Source organism: Indicator indicator, chromosome 30 (assembly GCF_027791375.1).
Source record: "Indicator indicator isolate 239-I01 chromosome 30, UM_Iind_1.1, whole genome shotgun sequence".
In the NCBI taxonomy this organism is placed as follows: Eukaryota; Metazoa; Chordata; class Aves; order Piciformes; family Indicatoridae; genus Indicator; species Indicator indicator.
In genome coordinates, this window is record NC_072039.1 from 2393357 (window position 1) to 2416278 (window position 22922).

The window sequence follows — 22922 nt, forward strand, 5'->3', positions numbered from 1 at the left end:
ATTGGGATAATACAACTGAATTCTTAGCCCGTTAGTCAATTTCATGTAATACATTGCACTTTTACATTTGAAAATTGTGTTTTGTAGTGCATTCTGCATTGTGCTCCAAATTAATTTTAAATAAAAGATATTACAGCTTTAATCTAGCAAATACTGGTGTCAGTTACAAAAAGCCTATTTCAGTCCTTCATATTTTTTTTTGCCTTTTTTCTAACTAAACTTTGATGCAAACAAGTAGAAACAGCACAACTGCTTTGACAGCCTCTTGCTAATTATGGCCCCTCCCTGGGGGTGTTCAAGGCCAGGCTGGATGGGGCCTTGAGCAGCCCAGTCTAGCTGAGAGGTGTTGCAGCCCAAGGCAGGGAGGTTGGAGTAGATGATCTCTGAGGTTCCTTCCAGCCTAAGCCATTCTAGGATTCTGCTCAAAATAACAATTGGTATTCACACAGCCACAACACAACACCTGCAACAGCTGAACTTGAAGGACAGCAATTGTTAGCTTGCCCTCACTTCATGAAATTGTAAGAGAGAGAGAAAACCATTTTCAAAGCTGCAGGTGTCCCAGTTTAAAATCTATTGGGTTTGCAGACAGGCTGGAAATGTATCTAAGCTTGTAAAGGTGGCTGTTCTGATGCCAAGTCTTTCAAACTGCTCTGAAGTTGGCTTTTGCCTGCTTTAGCAGTCGTGATCAGCTGAGCACTTCTGCCCTGTTGCGCTGTCTCCTGGGGATTGTGCTGCAAACCTCCTGGCAAATATCCACAGCTTTCTATCCATGTCCATTTCTGCTCTCCAAGACTTTTCATTGAAGACTACCCATTTTGAATCCAGTGGGAGATGGCCATAAAAGACTACCTTGTGCAAGTGGCAGAAGCTGGGACACACTAGGTTTGTTTATATTACCTTGGGGTCTATAATCACAACTCACCGGCCTGGGCAAGGACAGATTTGCTCCATACCAATGGTACAGTGCTCTCCAAACTGGCTCAGGTACCATGACATAGTCCTTTCCTTCTATCAGCTGTGGAGATCTCTTTAATCTTCCACCCTCCATTGTTAACGAGGCAGCCTTGAAACAAAGAGGGATTTTATCAAATGTCAAGTGAAGCAAGAGCCCTCAGCTTTGTTCTGTGACAAAGCAGTGTTATAATTCAGAATGAAGCCACTCAATGGAAAAACAAAACAGCACATAAAAAGCTGTGGTAAAAGCATGCTCAAAGATAACCTTGCCCATATTCACATTTACCTTCACTGGTTCTTGTGTTACTAGGGGTTGGTTATCAATAGCTCCTGGTTTCTGAGGATTAAGCTGTAGCAAATTATTCCCATTGGCTCCAAGGAAACACTGGTTATTGTTGTCTGAAGTATTATGCTGCCTAGCAAAACAGACATCAGTCCCTGGTGTGCCAGGGTAAAGAGCATCTGTAACAGAACACAAGGGGAAAAAGGAAATCTCCATTTCAGTTCATGACTCCATAAACCAGAAATGACTTAAACCTCTCTATCCTTTCTTTGTTTTTTAAACAGATATTAGCAGGAAATCAACCTAACTAAGTTTGTATCATCAGATATGTGCAACATTTCCTTGTTCTCTGGATGTCTGAATATCAAACTCCTGAAAATCTTATCTATAGAACTGAATATATATTCAACAATGCTTTGGGTTTAGTTTTTCTCCTTGAAAGGGCAACTGGTTTTATTCATACAGAACTTTAGTTATGCAGAACACTACATCTAAATGTCAAATAGGAAAAGAGAAAGGAGCTTTAACTTAAAACTTGTCTCCCTTCCCACACTTCCCCTATCTCCCCCAAAGCCCACCCTACAAAGTGCTCACAGTAATTTATCTTCTTTAAACTGAAGTTACAATTTCAAGACACAGATTTTAAACCACCAGATGCAACATTCATCTGTCTTGCGAGAAAACCCCAGCAGCTCCCATTCTCACAAGAACTGACTGAAAATCATCACCAAAACATCTTCATTCACAAAAATGGCTTTGAGAATCTGCACAACCTCATTTAGAGTACATGCCCTGAAAAACTCTTAAGTGTGCTCTTCCTAACTATTTTCTGCTTCTCTTTGTAATTTCTGAGGTGATCCCATTGCAAGACAACACCAACTTGGCATGAGCTGAAACAACTTAATATGAAGAGAGAAAAAAAATACACTCAAAATAAATGACAGGATAAAAACTACCTTGAAAACAACTCTGGAAATTCATTGTTGTATGACAAAAAATGAATTTTTGCTTGAACAAGATTGCTTCTTGTTTATCCACTACAGACTAAAATGTCCTAGTCATGATGTCCACATGTAGGCCACTGCTGCAGGCTAAACTGTGTTATCTTGTTGCCTGCAGAAATCCATGCAGTAGGTAGTTCTACATTAAACCTCCAAGGAAATAAGATTTTATATGCTTACTGCTGCTAGTGGTCTCTGAAGCTTCTGATGCAGTAGAAACATTATCTGAAAACTTTTCTTCTGATGCACTGAAGTTATTAAGACCTCCCATTTTGTCTTCTCCCTGTTCTGAAGCTGCAGCAGCTACGAGTGAATTCTTACCTCCATTCAAGACAGATGAAGGCTCTATCACAACAGGGTTTGCATCCTAAAATTGGTAGGCAAGTAGAAAAGTTAAATTATACACCAAAAATCAAAGAGGTTTAGCATTAGCCAAACCAAATCACCAAAATTCACAGCAATGTGACCACAATGAGCTTTGGAGTCAAAAGAAACACCACATCTTTCTACATCTGCTGATGAAAACGCTGCAGGAACAGCCAAAAATTGTTCAATCAGTTGCATAAATTCTTCTGCGCAATATAAAAACCAAAACACTAAATTATTTTCTCTAGCTAGACACATAAAACTGTTTCAGACAGCTATAGTTACAGGCTATAAATACTCAGAATTTGCCCTTGTTGAATTTCATATGGTTAAGTGAGAACAGTAAGCATAAGATCAACAAAAAAACAAATCCATTCTTTTCTCAAACCTAACTTTGTTTTGAAGCCAAGTTTCTTTGTTTCCTTAAGGGAAACAGCATTGGAAAGGCAGTCTCTGGCTCACACTTGGGCAAGATTCATAGCACGGTTTGGGTTGGAAGGAATCTTAAAGATCAGCTAGTTCCAACCCTCCTGCCATGGGCAGGGACACCTTCCACTTGACCAGGTTGCTCAAGGCCTCATCCAACCTGGCCTTGAACACGTCCAGGGAGGGGGCATCCACAACCTCCCTGAGCAGCCTGTAGCACTGTCTCACCACCCTCACTGGAAAGCATAAAGGTAGAGATAAAGAAGGATGGAGAAAAAATTGTGCATTCCCCCCAAAGCATAACTTCCCTGTCCAGTACAGACAGGATGTAAGAAGAATTCTACCCAATTACAGCACCAGTCACAACAAGACACCAGAAGATAAAAGGGAATTAACTGAGCCTTAGAGGAGAAAAAAAAATAAAACCCAGGCAGTGAACATCACTGTAACAACACTGGGAAAAGGGATGTTTGCTGTTTGATGTTGTCCCTTAAACATAACTTGCCAAATAACAAAATTGTGCAGTGGAAAAATAAGGCTAAAACACCTGTTGGAATGACAGTAATCATCTGTGGAGTTCCACAGGAACTGTGAATGCTCTCCTTGCTCCAGAGGTAGACAGACAGAGGACTAATGGCATTGTGCTTTTATGCAGGGGATTAGGTCTGAACTCATGTGCACATCTGAGCACTTAAGACCATGACAAGGATCATATTACCTAATACTGAGGCATTCAGCCATCATTTGTCCAAATCACTGTGCACAAAGAAGAGCTGCAATTACATGGGCAGTTAATGCACACATTGCAGTTTTCTGAATAGTTTTAGTTCCTTATGTTTATAAAACAACTCAAATATTTATTTGCTTACTTAGCACTACATAAAACTCTTCTGAGAAATAGTCTGTTTCACTTCTGTAGCCTGCAAAGAACTATCTCCATCTCACAGAATGGTTTGGGTTGGAAGAGACCCTAAAGATCAGCTAGTCCCAATCCTCTGCCATGGGCAGGGACAAATCCCACTAGACCAGCTTGTTCAATTACATTTTATTGAGTTTCCTTAAAAGTGCTTTCTTTGGTAAGATTCACAGCAATGCTTTAGCTTCACTATTTTAGCTGGAGGGTGTTAGAGAGCACCCTGTAACTGTATGGTTTTAGTAGGACTCCTTGGATCACCATCAGCTACTGGAGTACTTTTCATTATTGCCTATAAACCAAATCCAATCAACTCCCTCCTTTATTTGTCAAAAAAAAAAAAAAAATGCACAGTGCAGCATTCTTGGCCCAAGTAAAGTCAAAACCACACCAGGTAGCTTTATCATCAAAAGAATCAAAAGACTTCAGGGGAGTACTATTGTGAGAGGATGTTTTTATTCAAAAAATATTTTGACATGCAGGAGTGATGAAACAAAGCAAGAGAGATGACAGTTTAATGAAATTACACTGAAAAGCTCACCATGTGACAATGATTCAGCAAAACAATTATTTTCCTCTCAGAGACAGGAGATGCTTAATTTCAAGCATTATTGGCTAAGCAGTCATTTGCTCCACACTCCTTTTTTTCCATCAGACAAAGAAATCACTTATGCAGGAAGCATTATCATTATACTTACATATTTGACATACTCTTTCCACTGGTGCCACCATGGCATTGCAATCAGGAACCAGTTGTGCCCTGGCTGAAGGCCATACCTGCTTTCTCTTTCCAGCCAGCCTCTGCACAGAAAGCAAGCACAGCAGGAAGTATTAGCTGGAAGAAGGGAAATGACAGCCCTCCTTTTGAAAAATATTAAAAGGTTGATTCTGAAATCTGGTTTAGATTCTGAGCAAAACACACACCTAATAATCTGGCCTTCCTCTTCTGGAGTGGCAGGTCGTAGCCCCAAAACTATATGACACACCTGGGAAAAGAAAGCAATTCTTATTAAGAATGCCACCACTATAGAAGAAAGGAAAGAAAAGAACAACTCTAAAGGGACTCCTCAGAAAATTCTTTTTAATTATGTAGGAAAATTACCTAAAAATGAAGAAATTACTAAAAAAAAAAAAGAAAAAAAAAAAGAAGTACTTTGAGGTAGGAGATTCACAACTTGTTCCCACTGCTAAGACAAAGAACCAAGAATGTCAAAGGCCCCAAGGCAAATTAAGGTGAACAGGAAATAAATTGTCATTATTTTCAGGCCTGAAGCAAGGGCTACAAATGATCACAGTGACTGACATGGATCAGATACACCAAAGGTTAAGGTGCCTTTAGGTGAGGCAGAGAGGGAATGAGGAACTGGGCGAATGCAAGCTGTTGGAAGAGGATAAGCTAAAGGTTAAACAATAACGAGAATGGAAAAGGGCAAAACTGGGGAGATGTGGCTGTCTAAGGAACTGAAGGGGAAAGATGCACATGAAGAGACCAAGGGAGAAGTATAAAGCAGTCCAGCCAAGTAGTCACCACCCACAATGCTCCTGAAATTGTCCAACTTTCCCTGAGTATCTGATGCTTTATTTTTCTTTATGAAAGAAGCACAGAAGGGCACCACTCCCACACAGCTGCTCAAGGGGGCTGAGGCCTTATTCCAAGTACAAGACAGCAGTGCCCCATGGCTAATACTTTACTCATTTCTTCCTCGTCAAAGCAGCCCAGGCTTGGCTGGGAGAGGACTGTGGCTGGTTTCTGGCAGCAGCTGCCAGGCGCAGGGCGTGTGGCAGGCAGCGATGCGCAGAGGGGAGCAGCCTCTGCCCCAGCCTTTGTCTCGGGTTGCAGGGAGGAGGCTCAGCTGTCTCCTCTCCCAGACGGTTTTCAAATTGGTGGTTACTCATAACATGATTTATAGTCTTTTCCTTATGTCTCTTTTGAGGCCATCAATTTGCATCTCAGCTGGAGATTTCTAATGACTGGTGAGATATCTTATTTAGATTTATATTACAGTGTGAGAGACTATTCCACATTCTGAATAAAACAAAGGCCATTAGCTGCTGGGAAGCAACAGCTTTTCCAGCACATACAACACAGCTGGCTCTGATATTCCTTTTTAACCTCATGTAGCACTGTGCCAGTATCAGATTCTTCATAGAAACTATCCCTGCTGCAAACAAACCCAGTTGTTGACAAGCTTTCCATGGCACTCCACTCAGACTACTTAAGATTCTCTGCCTGCAAATGAGAGACACAAGCTCATGACAGTTCAAATAAATGCCCAGACAAATCAATGGCAGACTCTGTCCTCTTGAGCCTGCAGCATGAGATGAGGATGCCTCAGATGATAAAAGTATCAAAGGAAATAAGGATAAGAATCCGAAATGAAAATGTGACTCTGTCAGGAGAAAAAATACTGCAGACCTCCAGCAGTAATGTGGAGCAAGGGTGGTGGTAATCAGCAGTAGGGAAAGTTCATTAAGTGTTCTTCATCTTACCCCAGTGTTGCATAGAACGGGTTGGAAAGGACCTTAAAGATCATCCAGTTCCAACCTCCCTGCCATGGGCAGGGACACCTTCCACTAGCCCAGGTTGCTCAAATCCTTATCCAACCTTGGCCTGGACACCTCCAAGGAGGGGACATCTGCAACCTCCCTGGACAACCTGTTCCAGCATCTCCACCCCCACTGTAAAGAGTCTCCCCAGAGCCTTTTCTTCATCAGTATTAAGTAGTGACAGGAATTTGATGCTAGACGGCCCAAAAATAAAGGCAGCCCCTCTTGAGAAGACTGCAATGTGAGCACAACCTGATGTAATTACAGATAAAGAACTTTCTGAAGAACTTTCTGACTTTACTCTTTCCAGCTGTGGTGTAGCCAATGGTCTCAGACCCCTCTCATTCACTCACCCTGGAGTTGTTGGAAAAGCAGTCCAGGGTGATAAACAGGAGAGTCAGGAGCCTGCTATTCAGGCAGCCTCTCACAACAGTTAATTGTTTTAAGAAACCCACAGAGCTTCTCTCTGATGAAATAGTTTTCTGCTACAATCTGACCCTATAACTGATTAAGCTTCACTTGTAAGATGAAAGCAGAGCCCACTGGTTCTCTCCAGCCCTCTCTGGAAGATCTGAGACTGTCATACAGGGCTGGAGGTGAATGCTAAATCAGGGCAAACCTCCAAGGCTCCATTAGGATTATTATTTTTTAAACTCTTAAGTATCAACCTCTACAGGAAATGGATAAGGAACAAACTGCAGTGAATGAAAATACTCTTAGGGAGTGATTTTCTGCACAAAGTGAGCCTAAGCTAAAATATGACTGCTTCAAGGATTTATAAAAATCCAGTTCCACCTCAATTAAAACTAAAATTCAGTAGACCCTTAATCCTCAGCTTCTATATCACAAGAATGATATGATTATCACAGCTTTCAAGGACTGCTTCATTAAGACAGCAATGAGAGCTTCCTTAGATGGCCTTAACAGAAAACAAAAGGAAAGTGGTTGCATAAAGTTTAGCAACACCTTTGCTCATTTGCTGGGTCACCTTCTTGGCAAAGACTTGCAAGAACAACTGGTTAAGAGCACAGCCTTTTCCTAACGGTGAATGTAACTGCTGATGCACTTGAAATTGCATGTTATACACAGCACATGATGTTCTCTTCAACAAATTATGCTTTAGCCATCCCCATACACTGAAAAGAACAAAAATCCCATAGAGAATCAGCTCACTGAGGTAATGCACAACTGCAAACCCACCTCACTTACTGCAGCAAAGCTGTAAAGGGTGTTGGCCAAATGCTGATGCTGCACTGTGTGGCCATGCCAAAAGCTCAGGAGTTAATGATCATAATTTGCAAGTTTCAATTTCCTCTAAACATACCTGAAACAGTAGATTTAAAAATTCATTGGCAAGTGCGCTCTTCACACTCCATATCTGGTAGTCCTCCAGAGTGAGGTGTCCAAGCTTAGTTGAAGGGAGGAGAAGGAAAGAGGAAGGAAAAGCCATCAAACCATTAACCATGGCTACTTTAGCTCTGAAACAATATAGAATCATAGAATGGTTTGGGTTGGAAGGGACATCCAAAGGACATCCAGTCCAACCTCCCTACAGTCAGCAGGGACATCCTCCACTACATCAAGTTGCTCAGAGCCCTGTCGAGCCTCATCTTGAATATCTCCAGGGATGGGGCTTCAACTACCACCCTGAGCAACCTGCTGCAGTGTTCCAGCAACTTCATGGTGCAGAACTTGTTTCTAACATCCAATCTAAATCTCCTCTTCTCTAATTTCAAACCATTGCTCTTCATCCTATCACTGCAAGCCTCTGCAAACAGTCCCTCTCCATCCTTCCTGTAGTCCCCTTCAGGCACTGGAAGGCTGCTATTAGGTCTCCCTGGAGCCTTCTCTTCTCCAGGCTGAACATCCCCAGCTCCCTCAGCCTGTCCTCATAGCAGAGGTGCTCCAGTCCCCTGATCATTTTCATGGCCTTCCTCTGGACCTGCTGCATCAGGTCCATATCCTTCCTGTGTTGAGGGCTGCAGAGCTGGACACAGTACTCCAGGTGAGGTCTCACCAGAGCAGGGTCAAGTGGCAGAATCACCTCTCACCATCTGCTGGCCATGCTGCTTTTGATGCAGCCCAGGATGTGATTTGCCTCCTGGGTTGAATCATATCACTGTATATAGTTCACTGGTTATATATAATATTATTGCATAGTAGCTTGATAATGTGTAAGTTACTATTGAATTACTAGAGCTCCTGAGGAGAAAGTGTCTTCACACAGCACAAAATAGAAGCCACACTAATGCTCCAGGCTCTTTTTTTTTTTTTTTTTTCAGAAGATCATTTTTAACATGAAACAAAAGAACAGTTTCTCCAGAACAGAAGTCAAGCATCAGATTTAAAACTGGTATTGATTATGCACAGCCAAGCCTTGCAACGAGCAAATATTTCAAAGGCAGTTCTTCTGGTTATGTGTTTCTGGTTTATTTTCATATAAAAAATGACTTAGAAAATTCACTGTTCTTTCTCTCACAGGAAGTGTGTGGAAAACTTTAATTTCTTTGAAGAGATTCCTTTATTGACACATTTACACAAGGGTTTTTCTCTTACAAATCACAGAATTGTTTAGGTTGGAAAAGACCTTTATGATTGAGTCCAACTGTTAAATAAACTGAGGGTATAAAAATGACAAGGAAAGAACAGCAAATTCCTACCTTTGTGGTATCATGCATATTCAAAATATCTTCTACAATCTCAGACAAATCCATGTCCAATTCCTTAAACAAAAGGAAGAGAAAACAGAGTTAAATTCTATCAGCACTCTCCAGGGCTGCACATGTTCAACAGAATGATCTAAGGGTAAGAAACACTGAAGATCCCTTCTGTGTAATTCACAACTGACAGCTTCCAGAGAGTTGTACTTTTGTAGCTAAGGTTTTTTAGATGAAGCAGCACACGCTGTAGGCAAATCATTCTGCTTTGGTAATGGCAGCTCAGAGTTATGTAAGGAAAGTTACACCCAGTTACAAATAGCTAAGGTAGAATTCACAGAACAGTTTGGTTTGAAAGGGATGTTAAAGATCAGCCAGTTCCAACCCTCCTGCCATGGGCAGGGACACCTTCCCCCAGCCCAGGTTGCTCAAAGCCTCATCCAGCCTGGCCTTGAACACTTCCAGGAGGAGGCATCCACAACCTCTCTGGGCAACCTGTTTCAGTGTCTCACCACCCTCACTGTAAAGATTTTCCTCCTAACCTCCACTCTACATCTCCCCTCTTCCAGCTCAGCTCAAGGAAGCCAGTATTTCACCAAAATCGTGCTCAGACAACATTCCCATTCCTGCTTTTGAAGGATGAAGGACTTTAAGAAGCAGAAAGAAATGAATCCAACCCCAGGGAGGACTTACAGGTATTTTATCAGTACGATTATCTTTCCAGACCTCTAGGAGTGCCACCACCATGTCCTTCAACTCGGTGCGAGACAAGACCCCATCCCGGTCAATGTCAAAAACCTTGAAGCAAACTGAGACCAAAGGGAGAAAGAAAAAAAAAAAAAAAAAAAAAAAAGGAAATTACTTTTCTATGCTAGGACTACTCAACAATTATTTTCTCTTTTTCTTGCAGAATGTAAGTCTGCAGAGTCACAAGAACATGATTTAGTGCTGACAGTTTTGATGAGGCAGGATGCATGTGTGGTGGTGAGGAAATGGAGCAGCTGTGTTTAATAAACTGAAATGGAGATCCCTGCAATTCTGTGCTGTGTTTTCTGATGTGCCATAGCGGGGAACATATGTGCATCCAGAAATTTCCACTCAATGAGAGCTTTTAAGTTGCAGCAAGATCGCTTTTGGGAAAGTATGGAACAAAGGTATTTCAAAACCACAAGAACCTTGCAGGGAGACAGCTGAAAAGTGGAGACAAAACAAGCCAGACCATGCTATTTACCACAAGACAATCAAATAGGACATTCAGTTTGGATTAGAGATAATAAATAGGTAAGTGCAGTTTTGATATTGAGATATATACTTCTGTGTCATAATCATAGAATGGTTTAGGCTGGAAGGGACCTCCAAAAGTCACCTAGCCCAACCCCCCTGCTGTGAGCAGGGACATCCTCCACCAGAGCAGGTTTTTGCTAAGCATGTTGAGAATTTTTATGAAGCTCTAAGTGGTAACATCTAGAGAATAAGGTCTAATCATCCTTTATAAGAGGAAGCCTTGATATTTAGAATTTCTTTAATGTTTTAACTTCTGAAGTCTGTCACTTTTCACAGACACACTTGCTCAGTGAAAGAAAATCCTAAAAAGGTGGAAAGAACTAAAACTTCATTGCTCAAACCTGAAAAACTTCTTTAAGATGAATAGTTACCATTCTGCATACTTACACTTCTGTCTTTCTGCCAAGGGTCCCCTGCAACATGCTGAGAGCCCACAGGAAATTTCTTTAAAATCTATGTGATTGTCTCGGTTTTCATCAAAAGCATTAAACAAACCTGCAAACCACAAAAGCATCTCCTGTTACAGCATCTGGCTGAAACAGCTGACAGTTGTACTTAGCATTTACAGCAAGGGTTAATGGTTAACATTTGCAAGAGGTACCAACACTCACACTCAGGAGTGGAACTAATTCTTAAGTGGAATGAAGGTAATTAAGCACTTCCAAGACCATTTTAAAAGGTGAATTAGATTTCTTGTGGATGGCCAGAAAAACACCCCAGGGGCAGGGTAGGGAAGGAATCATGAATCCTGAAGAGAAACCTTGTTTTCAAGGCTTCCTTATAATGACTGAGTTATACAGAGCACATCCAAACCAGGATGGCCAGGCCCAGCATTATCACAACAGCTAAAGGATCAAAATAGTAAAAGCTCTCAGATGCAAACTACTTCTGGCTTTTCTGAAGTGCCTGTTAGAAACTCCTGAATACCACTGCAAGTTTAGCCCTAAGAGAGTCAGGAGATTCAGTTAAGGATTTAAGAATCCTACTCATTCAGAACATATTACTTCTTTTATCTCAGAAAGGGGTTTGTTGGGTTTTGGTGTGGGTTTTCTGGTTGGTTGGTTTGGGGGTTTTTATGTGACATGACTCAGTGGCAGTATCCCACAGCAGACATGTAGATAACAACCACAAACTTTCCCCATAGCAGCTGTGTAAATTTTTGATCACTAATTAGCTAAAACACACTGACAAGCACAAGGGTGGGGGGATATATCCCTGCTGAACTGAACATCAGGTCTGGTGTTTTAACAGCTTGCATCTGCTGAAGATGAATTTCCCATCTTCTACTTACTGCTGCCACTTGTCAGTAAAACTGACCATTTGGTGATAAAAAATTGTCACTATAGGAGTGCAGACAAAAACTAGCACAGAAGTTGAATGTTACTTAATGTCCTTATGTTGTGTAGTAAATGGCAATTAGACAGTTGCAATCTCCAGTTATTGCCAGAGTGGCTTCAACTTGAAAGACCAGCTTGGCTATTAATGGCTGCATTGCATCACACATCTCCTGACCGAGCCTTCTGAGCAAAACCTTCCTTGACTCACACTATTAGGAGAGACTCTTTCATTGACTGTATGATACAGCTCCTGGCTTGCATGTTGAATTGTCATTTAATGGATGAAACTCACATCTGTCAGTTTAAAAATCAGTCTTCTGATTTCCCTCCCTCAGGGACAGCAGAGTATTTTGTCATTACAGAGTATTAAGAAACCCAACAAAAAATAATTTAAGCACTAGCGGGGAAATTCTGCATGAGGTTTAACACATGCAGTCCTGACAACTAGTAAGAATGTAGCACACAGAAGCAGCACTTCATAGATTCATAGAATGGGTTGGGTTGGAAGTGACCTGAAAGATCATCCAGTTCCAATCCCCTTGCCATGGGCAGGGACACCTTCCACCAGCCCAGGTTGCTCAAGGCCTCATCCAGCCTGGCCCTGAACACCTCCAGGGAGGAGGCATCCACAGCCTCCCTGGGCAACCTGTTCCAGTGTCTCCCCACCCTCACTGTAAAGAATTTATTCCTAATCCCCAGTCTAAATCTCCCCTCTTCCATCTTAAATCCATTCCCTTTTGTCCTATCACTACAAGCCCTTGTAAAAATTCCTTCACCACTTCCTTAGCCATTCCAGATTTCCCATCAGAGATTTTCCAGGTATCTTTTCTAATTTCCAAGCACTCAGAACCCAGTGGAATGAATCTCTGTGATTTAAGCTTACAATATATTTCGAAAGAGGCCCACTTCAGAGCCACGCAATTTGAGTGTCAGCAGACCATCAGTAGCCAACACCACAGCAAGACCAGTTCCCTGCATATTTGACCCACGGTTCCATACCTTCACTCAGAGATGGATGAATAGGAGGGGAAACCAAAGGGGCAAATGTTTCTAGATCGAAACGTCCAGTTCTTGACTGAGCTTTCAGCAGCCAGTAGCGCTTCTCTAGATCGATGATGTCAGATTCTTCCACTGTACAATCAACAAAAAAGAAGAGAATTCTCTGCAATGTCTAGACCATGGTAGAATTCAGCACCCAATAAAAATGCAGCATTATTTTGTCACAAAGAGAAATTATGTTCATTTTCTTGTGCCAGACTCTTGCATACAACAATTAAAAACCGAAGCAGCAGAGAAATGAAGGTTAGATTTTATCTTATTTATCTACAGAATCATCTTACCTGGTCACCATCTAAGAATTCAACATCTTACTTCTTCCTCAGCTCCAGTCTAACCCTGATCTCCCTCAGCTTCAAACCACTCCCCCTTGTCCTGTCTCTAGACACCCTCATAAAAAGTCCCTCTGCAGCCTTCCTGTAGGATTCCCACAGGTACTGGAAAGCAAACAAAGTGTTAGGCAAAGGTGAATAAAAATAGCCAGAGGAAGAAGTTGTGTTTCCTTTCAAAGCCTTACAGACAGATGCCTTTCTCTTTACATTTTATCCTTGAAATTGAATATATAGATAGATACAAATAGGAAGTTTCTACTCAACAATACTTTTAACCTTTCTCCATATGCAAGTGTGTCACAACACTGCTTTAGGTCAGTGTGAATTAATTGGTTCTCAAATAGATCTGCAATGACAAAGCTGTCTATATTAAGAACCACTACATGTGATCCCATTCCCAGATGGTTCTGAGGCTTTAAATCCATGCCAGCTTTCTAATAGGTTTAACTGGAGCTATTTGGCCTGGTTTAGCCTAGAGAAACAATAATAATCCTGTAAGGCTTAACAACAGAAGAGACCTCTCCCCCCCCCAAAAAAAAAGTTTTGTGTTAAATTGAAACCGTTTTCTTTTCCTGTTTCTGTCATTAGGAGGAGTAATTTAATAAGAATTGTAATTTAAATAGAGCAGTAACTTAGGTAACCCACAGTAAGTGTCACCTAGTTGTGACAGGCACAACAGTGCATCCAAACTTACATAGCACCTCACCCTCAGCAGCAGCAAATGTAGAAAAATTGTACCAAAAGCTTGATAGCTGAAGTAGAGTTGGAGGAGTAGAAGGGGTCTGCATTTTCCTCTAAGATGTATTTAGAGAGACTAACTAAAAAGTAACATCAGTGCAAAGACATCCCCCCTTCTCCCTTGGTACACAGGACAATCACTAGACAGGCCAAACAGCAGTGTGCACAACACCCACACCACAGCACGCCAGCCTGGGAGGGACCCCGAGGATATCTGGGTCCAGCCTTTCCAGGTGATAGTGGAGTTGAAATGAGCTGGCCCAGCACCCTGGCAAGCTGAGTCTTGAAAGTGACCAGTGTGGGGGATCCACTGCTTCCCTTGGGAGATGATTCCCAGTCTAACTGGGCTCATGGGGAAACATTTTCTTTCTCATCACCAAAGCTGCAGCTCCAGGGTCACATTAAGCTAACCTAACTCCAGGTTGCAGAGAAAAAGTTTACCTCCCCCTTAACCTCAGGCACATGCTGCAGCATCCTCACTTGCATCAGCATCAGTTATTGTGTATTTAAGTAGTAAGTGAGATAAGAGAACTGATTCAGGAGAAAAAATAAACTGATTTCCTTTTCCTTCTTCCCCTCCTTCCCAGCTGGATCAATTCCTTTATCTAGCTTACCTTCTCCTGGCTCTTGGCTGTGTTGTAATCACAGATTGATTTGGGTCAGAAGAGATCTTTAGAGGTCATCTAGTCCAAACTCCCTGCAGTGAGCAGGGACACCAGGACACCTTCAACCAGATAATCAGATTGCTCAGAGCCCCAAACAACCTGACCTGGAACGGTTCCAGGGATGAGGCATCCACAACCTCCCTGGGCAACCCATTCCAGAGTTCCTGAAGAACTTCTTCCTAAGATCCATTCTAACCCTACTCTCCCTCTGCTTCAAACCATTCCCCTTAGTCCTGTCTCTAGACACCCTCAGGAAAAGTCCTTCTAGTATTCATGGAGGTGTTAGGTAGAAGGTTGGAATTGATGATCTTAAGTTTTTCCAGCCTTAAGGATTCTATGACTAAAGTCCCAGTGTTCTGCAGGTAAGACAACAAGGTGTATCCATGGAGTTTCAAGAACAGAAACAAACAAAAACTAAAATAACAACTGAAAGGTAAAAGTCACTTTCTGAGCCGGAACCTTAAGTACCTGCAGAGATTCACAGTGTTATTATCCTGCCTACACAACTCCATACACAGGGCAAGCTTGTAGTGTCATTCAGAACTGCACAGACACATCCCTGCTCTCCTTAGCAAACACAAAAGCATTATGCTAATTCTCTGGAGCATGAGCATGTAAATCACTTTGTTTCCTTGCAATCCACCTTTGTGACTAGGCAGAACAACAAATGTGCTAGTTGCACTGCACTCTTGAAATGATGCCACACTGACAACACTCAAAAAGCAGAAGGAAGCTCATGTGTTGTCTTTTCTGAAGAGCAGATCTGCAGAACTGCTCTGGAAGGTGCATTATTTATCTTCAGTAATTAAAAAATGAAAGATTTACTGAAAGATTCACAGATTGCATCAGGTTGGAAGGGACCCTCAAAGATCTTCTTGTCCAACCCCCCCCTGCAGTAAGTACGGATACCTCAAACTAGATCAGGCTGCCCAGGGCCACATTGAGTCTGATCTTGAATGTCTCTAGGGAAGGGACCTAGACCACATCCTGGGCAACCTATTCCAGTAATTCACCACCCTCAATGTGCAGAACTTCCTCCTGATGTCCAACCTAAATTTCCCCTGCTTCCAGTTTTGCCCCTCATCCTATCACTACAGACCCTTTTAAACAGTCCCTCCCCAACTTTCCTGTAGGTCCCCTTCAGATATTAAAATGTAGCTCCTAAGGTCTCCCTGGAGCCTTCTCTTCTGCAAGCTGAACAGCTCCAATTCTTTCAGCCTGTCTCCATAGGAGAGGTGCTCCAGCCCTCTGATCATCTTTGTGCTCCTCCTCTGGACCCACTCCAGCAGGTCCATGTCCTTCCTGGGTTGGAGTCCTCAGAGATGGACTCAAATCTGACAAAATAAACCAATTCTCCAATACCCCTAGCAGAAGCTTGCTGTGCTCCATCCTGCAAACTGCACTTCACAGTTTCTACAGTGCTAACCTTTAGTGCTTTGTTATTTAAACCTAAGCAAAGAAAGGTTATCAGAAAGCATCTTATCTGCATTTCTATCAAGCACTGGTGGAAATTACAGAGTCCTTTGAAAGATAAAGAATTTTCAAATAATCTTCAGAGGAATAGCTGATAAGTACTAGCATAAATGCTACACTGATACTACAACCAAGGCAGGTCCAGTGTGCTGACTTCGTGCAGAAAAGCCAAACATTTTAGGCAGTAAAAACCAAAAGAGCTAAACATCAACAGCCAAAGGGGCTAAATAACATTCTTTTACTGACTGGACTTAGGAAATTCAGACTGAATGCAATTAAAAATGTGGCAAAAGAGCAGGTTTTGTTTGTTTGTTTGTTTTTTAATGAATTGCAGCCTGCTGCAATAGTTTCACTTACATAAAATACAGGAAGATTTATTGGATTACAGCACACGTGAAAGTTGAACTCTGCAGTTGTAAAGCCAGCTGTTATGTAATTTCATTGCTCCAGAGTTACTGGGTTTGGGGTTTTTTTTGCACATAATCTTGTAAACCAGCCTCTGGATATGTCATGGACCATCTATTCCACCGGAAATGTAAACCAAAGGAAATCTCTTGCCATTTATGCTATAGATCTATCATCATATTTGTTAGTGAAGTTTAAATGAAGCATGATAAAAAGCAGAATGCAGTTATCTAAACATACTAATGTGGAAAAGGTACCCCTGTCCATGGCAGGGTGGTTGGAACTAGGTGATCTTCAAAAGGTCCCTTCTAGCCTAAACTCTATCAATCTATGAATGAAAAAAATGCCACATTCCAAAGACTTCATACAGATTTCAACTTTTCAAAGTGTACTTTTTTTCCCCCCCCCACTAATGTCTTTTCAAATTGCTGAGATTTCACTCAGTAATTCAAATTTCAAATGAACTAAGCTTCCTTAAAATATAACTACTAGATATAACATAGTCCAAAATACCAGACAGGCTTCCTAGGCAAAAAAAAAAAAAAAATCATTTTTGACAATTAAATAATTATTTGTGGGAGAAAATCCAACCAGTGCTAGTTGGTTGATACTCAGGTGTAGGACAAACTGGTTTTAGGAGCTAAGGTCCAATAAAAACTAAAGTTGTTCTGGTAGCTTTTAAATAAAATGATTATTTGTGGTCACATGGAGCTATTATGCACCTGTGGAATTAAACCCTACACTACCAACTTACTACCATATACCACTTTATGTGTCCCTCATCACTTGTCCATCAAATAACGACAAACTTCCAGATCTGGGAAGTTATAACTAATGTTTCTTAGCCCAATTCTCTAAGAATTAGACAAACACAGTCAGAAGAGTGATAATGTCAAGTCCACCTCTAGCTACAATCTCCATGTTGTAAAGGTAATATTTCTAGTCAAAATAATCATCTGAGAAACTAAATCTCCTGCAAATGAGTTAATTTCAAACCTGCCACTCTGTGATGGACACTCAGGTTGCGATAAAGACTTGTAAAAACCCCCAAGCATCCTTAATTGTAATGTCATTTCCAGGAAATACGTGCCCTTGGAAAATGTTACATAGGTAGCAAGCCATGAACAACCTTCTGGCTTAGAGAAGAAAGCAAGCCTATGTTCCCATTCCAGGCACCATTCCTTACACCACCAGCATTAACCGAGTCCTGCAACACATTTGAAAAGGTTAAGCTTTACCCACCTATTGGCACAATCCTGTCTGGTTCACAGCAGTAGAAGCATACCATATTCCCAACATTTTAACTGCAGCTTGCTTGCTTTTACTGTTTACCATCATCTCCTGCAGGCAAAACCCAGTCCCCAGGCGCAGAGAGAGCTCTTCATCGTGCGGCAGCTGAGTCAGAACCAGAGGCTGACTGAACACCACCCTGCTCCTGACTAAACACCTTATTTGTCACCTTTAAATTAAGACACTGAAGACTATGGGACCTGGGCAGAGAGAGCTGCTTTGCAAGACACAAAATAGCCTAGGAGCTAAGAGGATAACAGTGTGGCAAGATGCAGATTAAGTGATACTGAGGCTTCTTCTTACCGGCCTGGGCTGCTGTAATTCTCTCATTGCCTTTATTTTTCCCTAACTGGAAAATGGACACAGAGAAGGGAATATTAGAACTTGAACCAAGACCCCTGTGTGTGTCAGGCACAACTATCCAGGCATTTATCTAGCAGAATATTGTGTGTCTGCCTTAAAATGAGATAAGCCATGCAAGAAGAGGTAGTAAACATCCCAGTTTCTCTCAAAGCACAAGTGTTCACACACTTGGAAGAAAACAGTATAGAATAAAAGGTGCTCTTAAAGGCACCTTTAATAAATCCTAAATCTCCAGAGTTGTCTCCTAGTGGCCTTCCATAAATCATTAAGAGATGGTGTTTCAAGAGTGGGCATCCAGACAGCCTTTTAATGTGAGCAAAGCTGAGTGATCACTTCACTTCTAGACTCACATCTTCATCTTACCATGAAGCCCTACAGGTTTCTAAACCCATCGCTGACAGAAGTAGTTACTTCCACAACATCCAGTTTCAATTTTATACTGTTTCAAAAACTCACTCTTCCATCTCAGTCGTGCTGTCTGGTTATCCAGGGTCCCTCTCATTTATTATGTTAAATTAGTGATAACTGTATGCTCTAAAATATAATTACTGTACTGATTACACACTGTCTTGCTGCATTCCAGCATGGTAGAGCTGTCAGAAAAAGCAGGAGCATTTTGATGAGTTTTTCTGATGACAGAAGAGAGTCTCTTCAATTCAAAGGAGAATTAGGATGTCATTTAATGAGAGCTCAATGACACAAGAAGTAGATAACAAAGAAGTACAGATTACACGGTCTGTCAGTTTGAAACCAGTAACCCCTCTGATAAATTGAAGTATTCTCCCCATGGAAAAGGACTGAAACCCTGACTCTAAGTCCATCACGTGACACTGAGACATCCCAAAACAACTCAGTTGTAAAAAAGGAACCATGGCCTGTGTTGCAGCAACAGAAATACTTCCAGTCAAAGGAAGGAAACCAATAAGGTGCCACCTGGAGTCACTCTGACACCCATGGGCTGAGATGGAACAGAGGAGGGAGCACCTGGTATGAAACAGCCCTGAGCTGGGCTCCTTCTACTTGAACAAAAAGGTCAAGAAGAAACATAAGTCACCTGCAGTTATACTGAGTGGTAAAAAGGAAGGAGAGCAGACTGTCTGAAACCAAGGACAATGCTGACAGAAAAAAAAGACACATACTGCCCTCACTAAATACATTTAGTAGGTGTACTGGAATAATTTTCCCCAACTGCAGAGAGGGGAAAAAAACAACAACCCAAAAGTCTCAATATCTTATGAAAGGAATGACACAGGGACCCCCCAGGGCCTGCACCTGGGAGAGGAGACCCTTCCATGTGTCTCATGTTATTGTGTGTCTGCCAACCCAAACCCCAGAAAGCTGCACTTTGCAGGCAGGGTGGAGCCAGTTCCGTTCTGATACAGGAGTGCAAACCAGCCAGGGCTGACATCCACCAAGAGCTAAGAACTGGATTATTGAATTGCTTCATTTGGATTTAGAGCAGCAGAGACTGGCTGTTTAATTTGCAGTTAGCAAGGATGAATAATGATTTGGGGCAGTATTCTCCTACACAGAATTTTAGTCTTCCTTGTAGACCCTGACAGGAATCTTTTCCAACCTTAATGATTCTATGAGAAGAAAAAAAAAACGTTTGGGAAAAAATAAAATAATTCAGAAGTACCTGGATCATACCAGGAAACAGATAAAATCCAACTAGTGCTGGTCAGCACTCAGGTGTAGGAGAGCCTCTTTTCCCTGAAACTGGGGTTTTTTTTTGGGAACAAAGGTCCAAGAGAAACTAAAGTTGTTTTGGTAGCTTTTAAGTAAAATGCTACATATTTATGATTTAAGTGAAAGGGAACAACATTTGATTAAAAGCAGCAAGTGTGTGCAACTTCCTGTAAAATTTCAGCTCTAATTATACGTTGAGGAACACAAAGTCATCTGCATAGCAAAATAAATGTTATTTACCAATGAAAAACTGGAATTCCTTTGCTTCCCTGATAGCTTGGCTCATTAAGAAAATTTAACTGGAGTCACTGATGCTCTGCAGTAAAATGGCTGTTGTCTGTTTCTGAATCAATGTTCACACTGTTCACTGCTTTTATCAGTGCCATTTTTCATGTCTCTCACACCTTACTCGAGATGTTTAATGGAAGAACAAGGTGAGGGGAGGTCAAGATTGGCAGGAGGGTCTGAAGCTGGGGCCAGGAGAGGGCGTGCTGGGACTCAGCCAGGTGAGAAATTCATCAGCTGCACTGGCTTCACAAACCAGGCTGCATTTTACAGTGGAAGACTCTTAAACCTTTCAGTTTTTCACTGTATCCTGCTCACAGTGCTTGCCTAGGCTTACTAAGCATTATTTCAGTTCTTTGTTCTCCCACAAGGCCACCATTCTCTCAGGTAAAAGAATCAAAACCAAGCCTTCCTTGAGAGGAAAGGAACTGTCACAACAGCTGGTGCTGTGTTTTACACATTCAGCTGTGCTGAGAGCATTTCTGTACTACAATTCCTACTCTTTAGATTGATCTGACTAGACTGTGATTATTAAACTTAAAACACAAACCAGCCCCAAGGCCCCAAGAAATCATCCTTTACTGCAATTACTTCCAAGTGCTCAAGCACTTCTATTTTCCTTACTTTTGCATCTGCAGGATGAAATTCCTATACTGCCTCAAATCCCAGAGGTAAGCATCAGATGCATTGTAAAGAAACTATTTCTGCAGACCTGGAGGGGAACTGGTTAGTTCAGCAGTTCATCTTGGTTGTTTAGTCTGGAGAGGAGGAGGCTGAGGGGAGACCTCACTGCTCTCTACAAATCTCTGAAAGGAGGTTGGAGTGAGGTAGGGGCTAGTCTCTTCTCTCCACTATCAGCTAGATAGAACACGAGGAAATGGCCTGAAATTGTGCCAGGGGAGGGTTAGGCTGGAGAGTAGGGAAAATTTGTTTGCTGCAAGAGTGGTCAGGGATTGGAACAGGCTGCCCAGGGAGGTGGTGAGTCCCCATCCCTGGAAGTGTTCAAAAACTGTGTGGACATGGCACTTGGGGATGTGGTTCACTGGGCATCGTGGTTGGACTCAATGACCTCAGAGGTCTTTTCCAACCGAAACAATTCTATGATTGCTATGACCTTAAACTCCTGTCAGTTTTCCACATCTGCCATCTGAAAGACACTGGGCTGCAGACAGTGTAACACAGCACAATTAATTTAGGTTTTTCCTCATTCTAATATTTAGATGGAAAATAACAAAAACAGAATAAAATTTGATTTTATCTGGAGGGCCAAATGTAGTTGTCAGAGGGGCTTTCCAAATGTGGTGAAGCATGCAGAGCCTCCAGACACTTTGCAGTTTGACACATTCTACTGAGGGCCTGGCTGCCTATGGTGACAGTGACAGGTTTATCAAAACCAGAAGAGCAACACTAAGTATTAAATAAAAAATAAATAAATATTAAGAGCTCCTGCTTTATTAGATTTTAATTATAAACCTCACAGATTTAGTATAAATTAACTTTACTGCAAAAGCACAGGAAAAAACTGTTCAGAAATGTTTTAATTTCAAAGCATGAAAGAAAAAGGGAAAAAAAAAAAAAATCAAAGCAAGCTCTGAGGTAACATCCAGAAGCCTGGGGTAAAGCTTTCTTTGAAGACTTGGGGCAAAGGATACTTGACAAGGTTGGAGCCATGGCAGATCTCAATTTGACAGAGCTTGAGAGATATTTTTTTCCCCAGGGCTGATGTCTGGAAAATTCAAAGAGGTTTGTGGATTTTTTTTTTTAGCAAACCTCTTTCTCTACCCTCATCCATTAGACGTCAGAGTATTCAGTGGTCTTGTGCAGTCTCATGTAATGCTAATAAATTACCTGCCTATACACTTCTAATTTCATTATGTATTTTAATTTCAGCTGGTCAGAATTTTAATGCTCATATTTAAAGCAAAGGGCAAACCCTGTATGTTTCTTTATTCAGGCAACCCATTAAAGAGATTAAATACCACACTGACACCAAAGAAAATCCATGAGAGCCCATAAACACCACCAGCTTTCTCCAATCACCAACATCTGAACTGCAAACCCCTTCTCCTCAGGATACCAAAGCCCTGTAGACGCTTTGCTGTCATGTATGCTTCCATTAGACCTGCACATCAAGTGTTATTGATCAGCCAATTGTTTGGACATTTGATTTAAAAATAGCTGCTCCTTCTTTCACATGAGTACAGACACAAGGAAGTGCTTGTTTTGGGAGGTGATTTCTAAATGCAGATCCTGAGGAGGCTTTTCTTGAGTTAATTTAGTTCCCTGACTACTGGGCTCGATGATCTTAAAGGTCTTTTTCTACCTTAATGAATCTATGATTACTTTTCCCCCCTGCAGAAAGCCAATTCAGAGGTAATACTTCTCTTGGAAATGAGCATCATTTTCAGAACTGTCTCAAGAGTTTTACAATCCACTATATCTGAAAGACCAAATACAGAATCACAGAATTGCTTGGGGTGGAAAAGACCTTTAAGATCAGTAAGTCCAACCATTCTCTAACTCTACCAAGTCTGGTGCTAAGCCACATCCCTCAGGCACCACACCTCTGCCTCTTTTAAATACCTCCAGAGATGGGGATTCAACCAGCTCTCTGGGCAGCCTGATCCAGTGTTTGAGATCCCTTTCAGTGAAGGGATCTTACCCAATCTAAACCTACCTTAGGGCAGCTTGAGGCCATTTCCTCTCATTCTATCAGTTGTTACTAGGAAGGAGAGACCAGTCCCCACCTCAACTCCAATCTCCTTTCAGGGAGTTGTAGAGATCAATGAGATCTCCTCTCAGCCTCCTTTTCTCCAGGCTAAACACCCCCAGCTCCCTCAGCTGTTCCTCACAAG

General features: G+C 41.7%; 1 protein-coding gene across 1 annotated transcript in view; it reads right to left on the reverse strand.

Moving 5' to 3' along the window:
- USP32 (ubiquitin specific peptidase 32) overlaps positions 1-22922 on the reverse strand; it is a 78544-nt gene that overhangs the window by 22409 nt on the left and 33213 nt on the right. The window contains exons 6-15 of the mRNA XM_054394523.1: positions 12771-12902; positions 10822-10929; positions 9844-9959; positions 9154-9216; positions 7818-7901; positions 4871-4932; positions 4645-4747; positions 2422-2608; positions 1244-1419; positions 926-1066 (exon numbers count right to left, since the gene is read on the reverse strand). Of these exons, the coding sequence (XP_054250498.1) occupies positions 926-1066; positions 1244-1419; positions 2422-2608; positions 4645-4747; positions 4871-4932; positions 7818-7901; positions 9154-9216; positions 9844-9959; positions 10822-10929; positions 12771-12902 (1172 nt within the window). The remainder of the gene's footprint in view (positions 1-925; positions 1067-1243; positions 1420-2421; positions 2609-4644; positions 4748-4870; positions 4933-7817; positions 7902-9153; positions 9217-9843; positions 9960-10821; positions 10930-12770; positions 12903-22922) is intronic.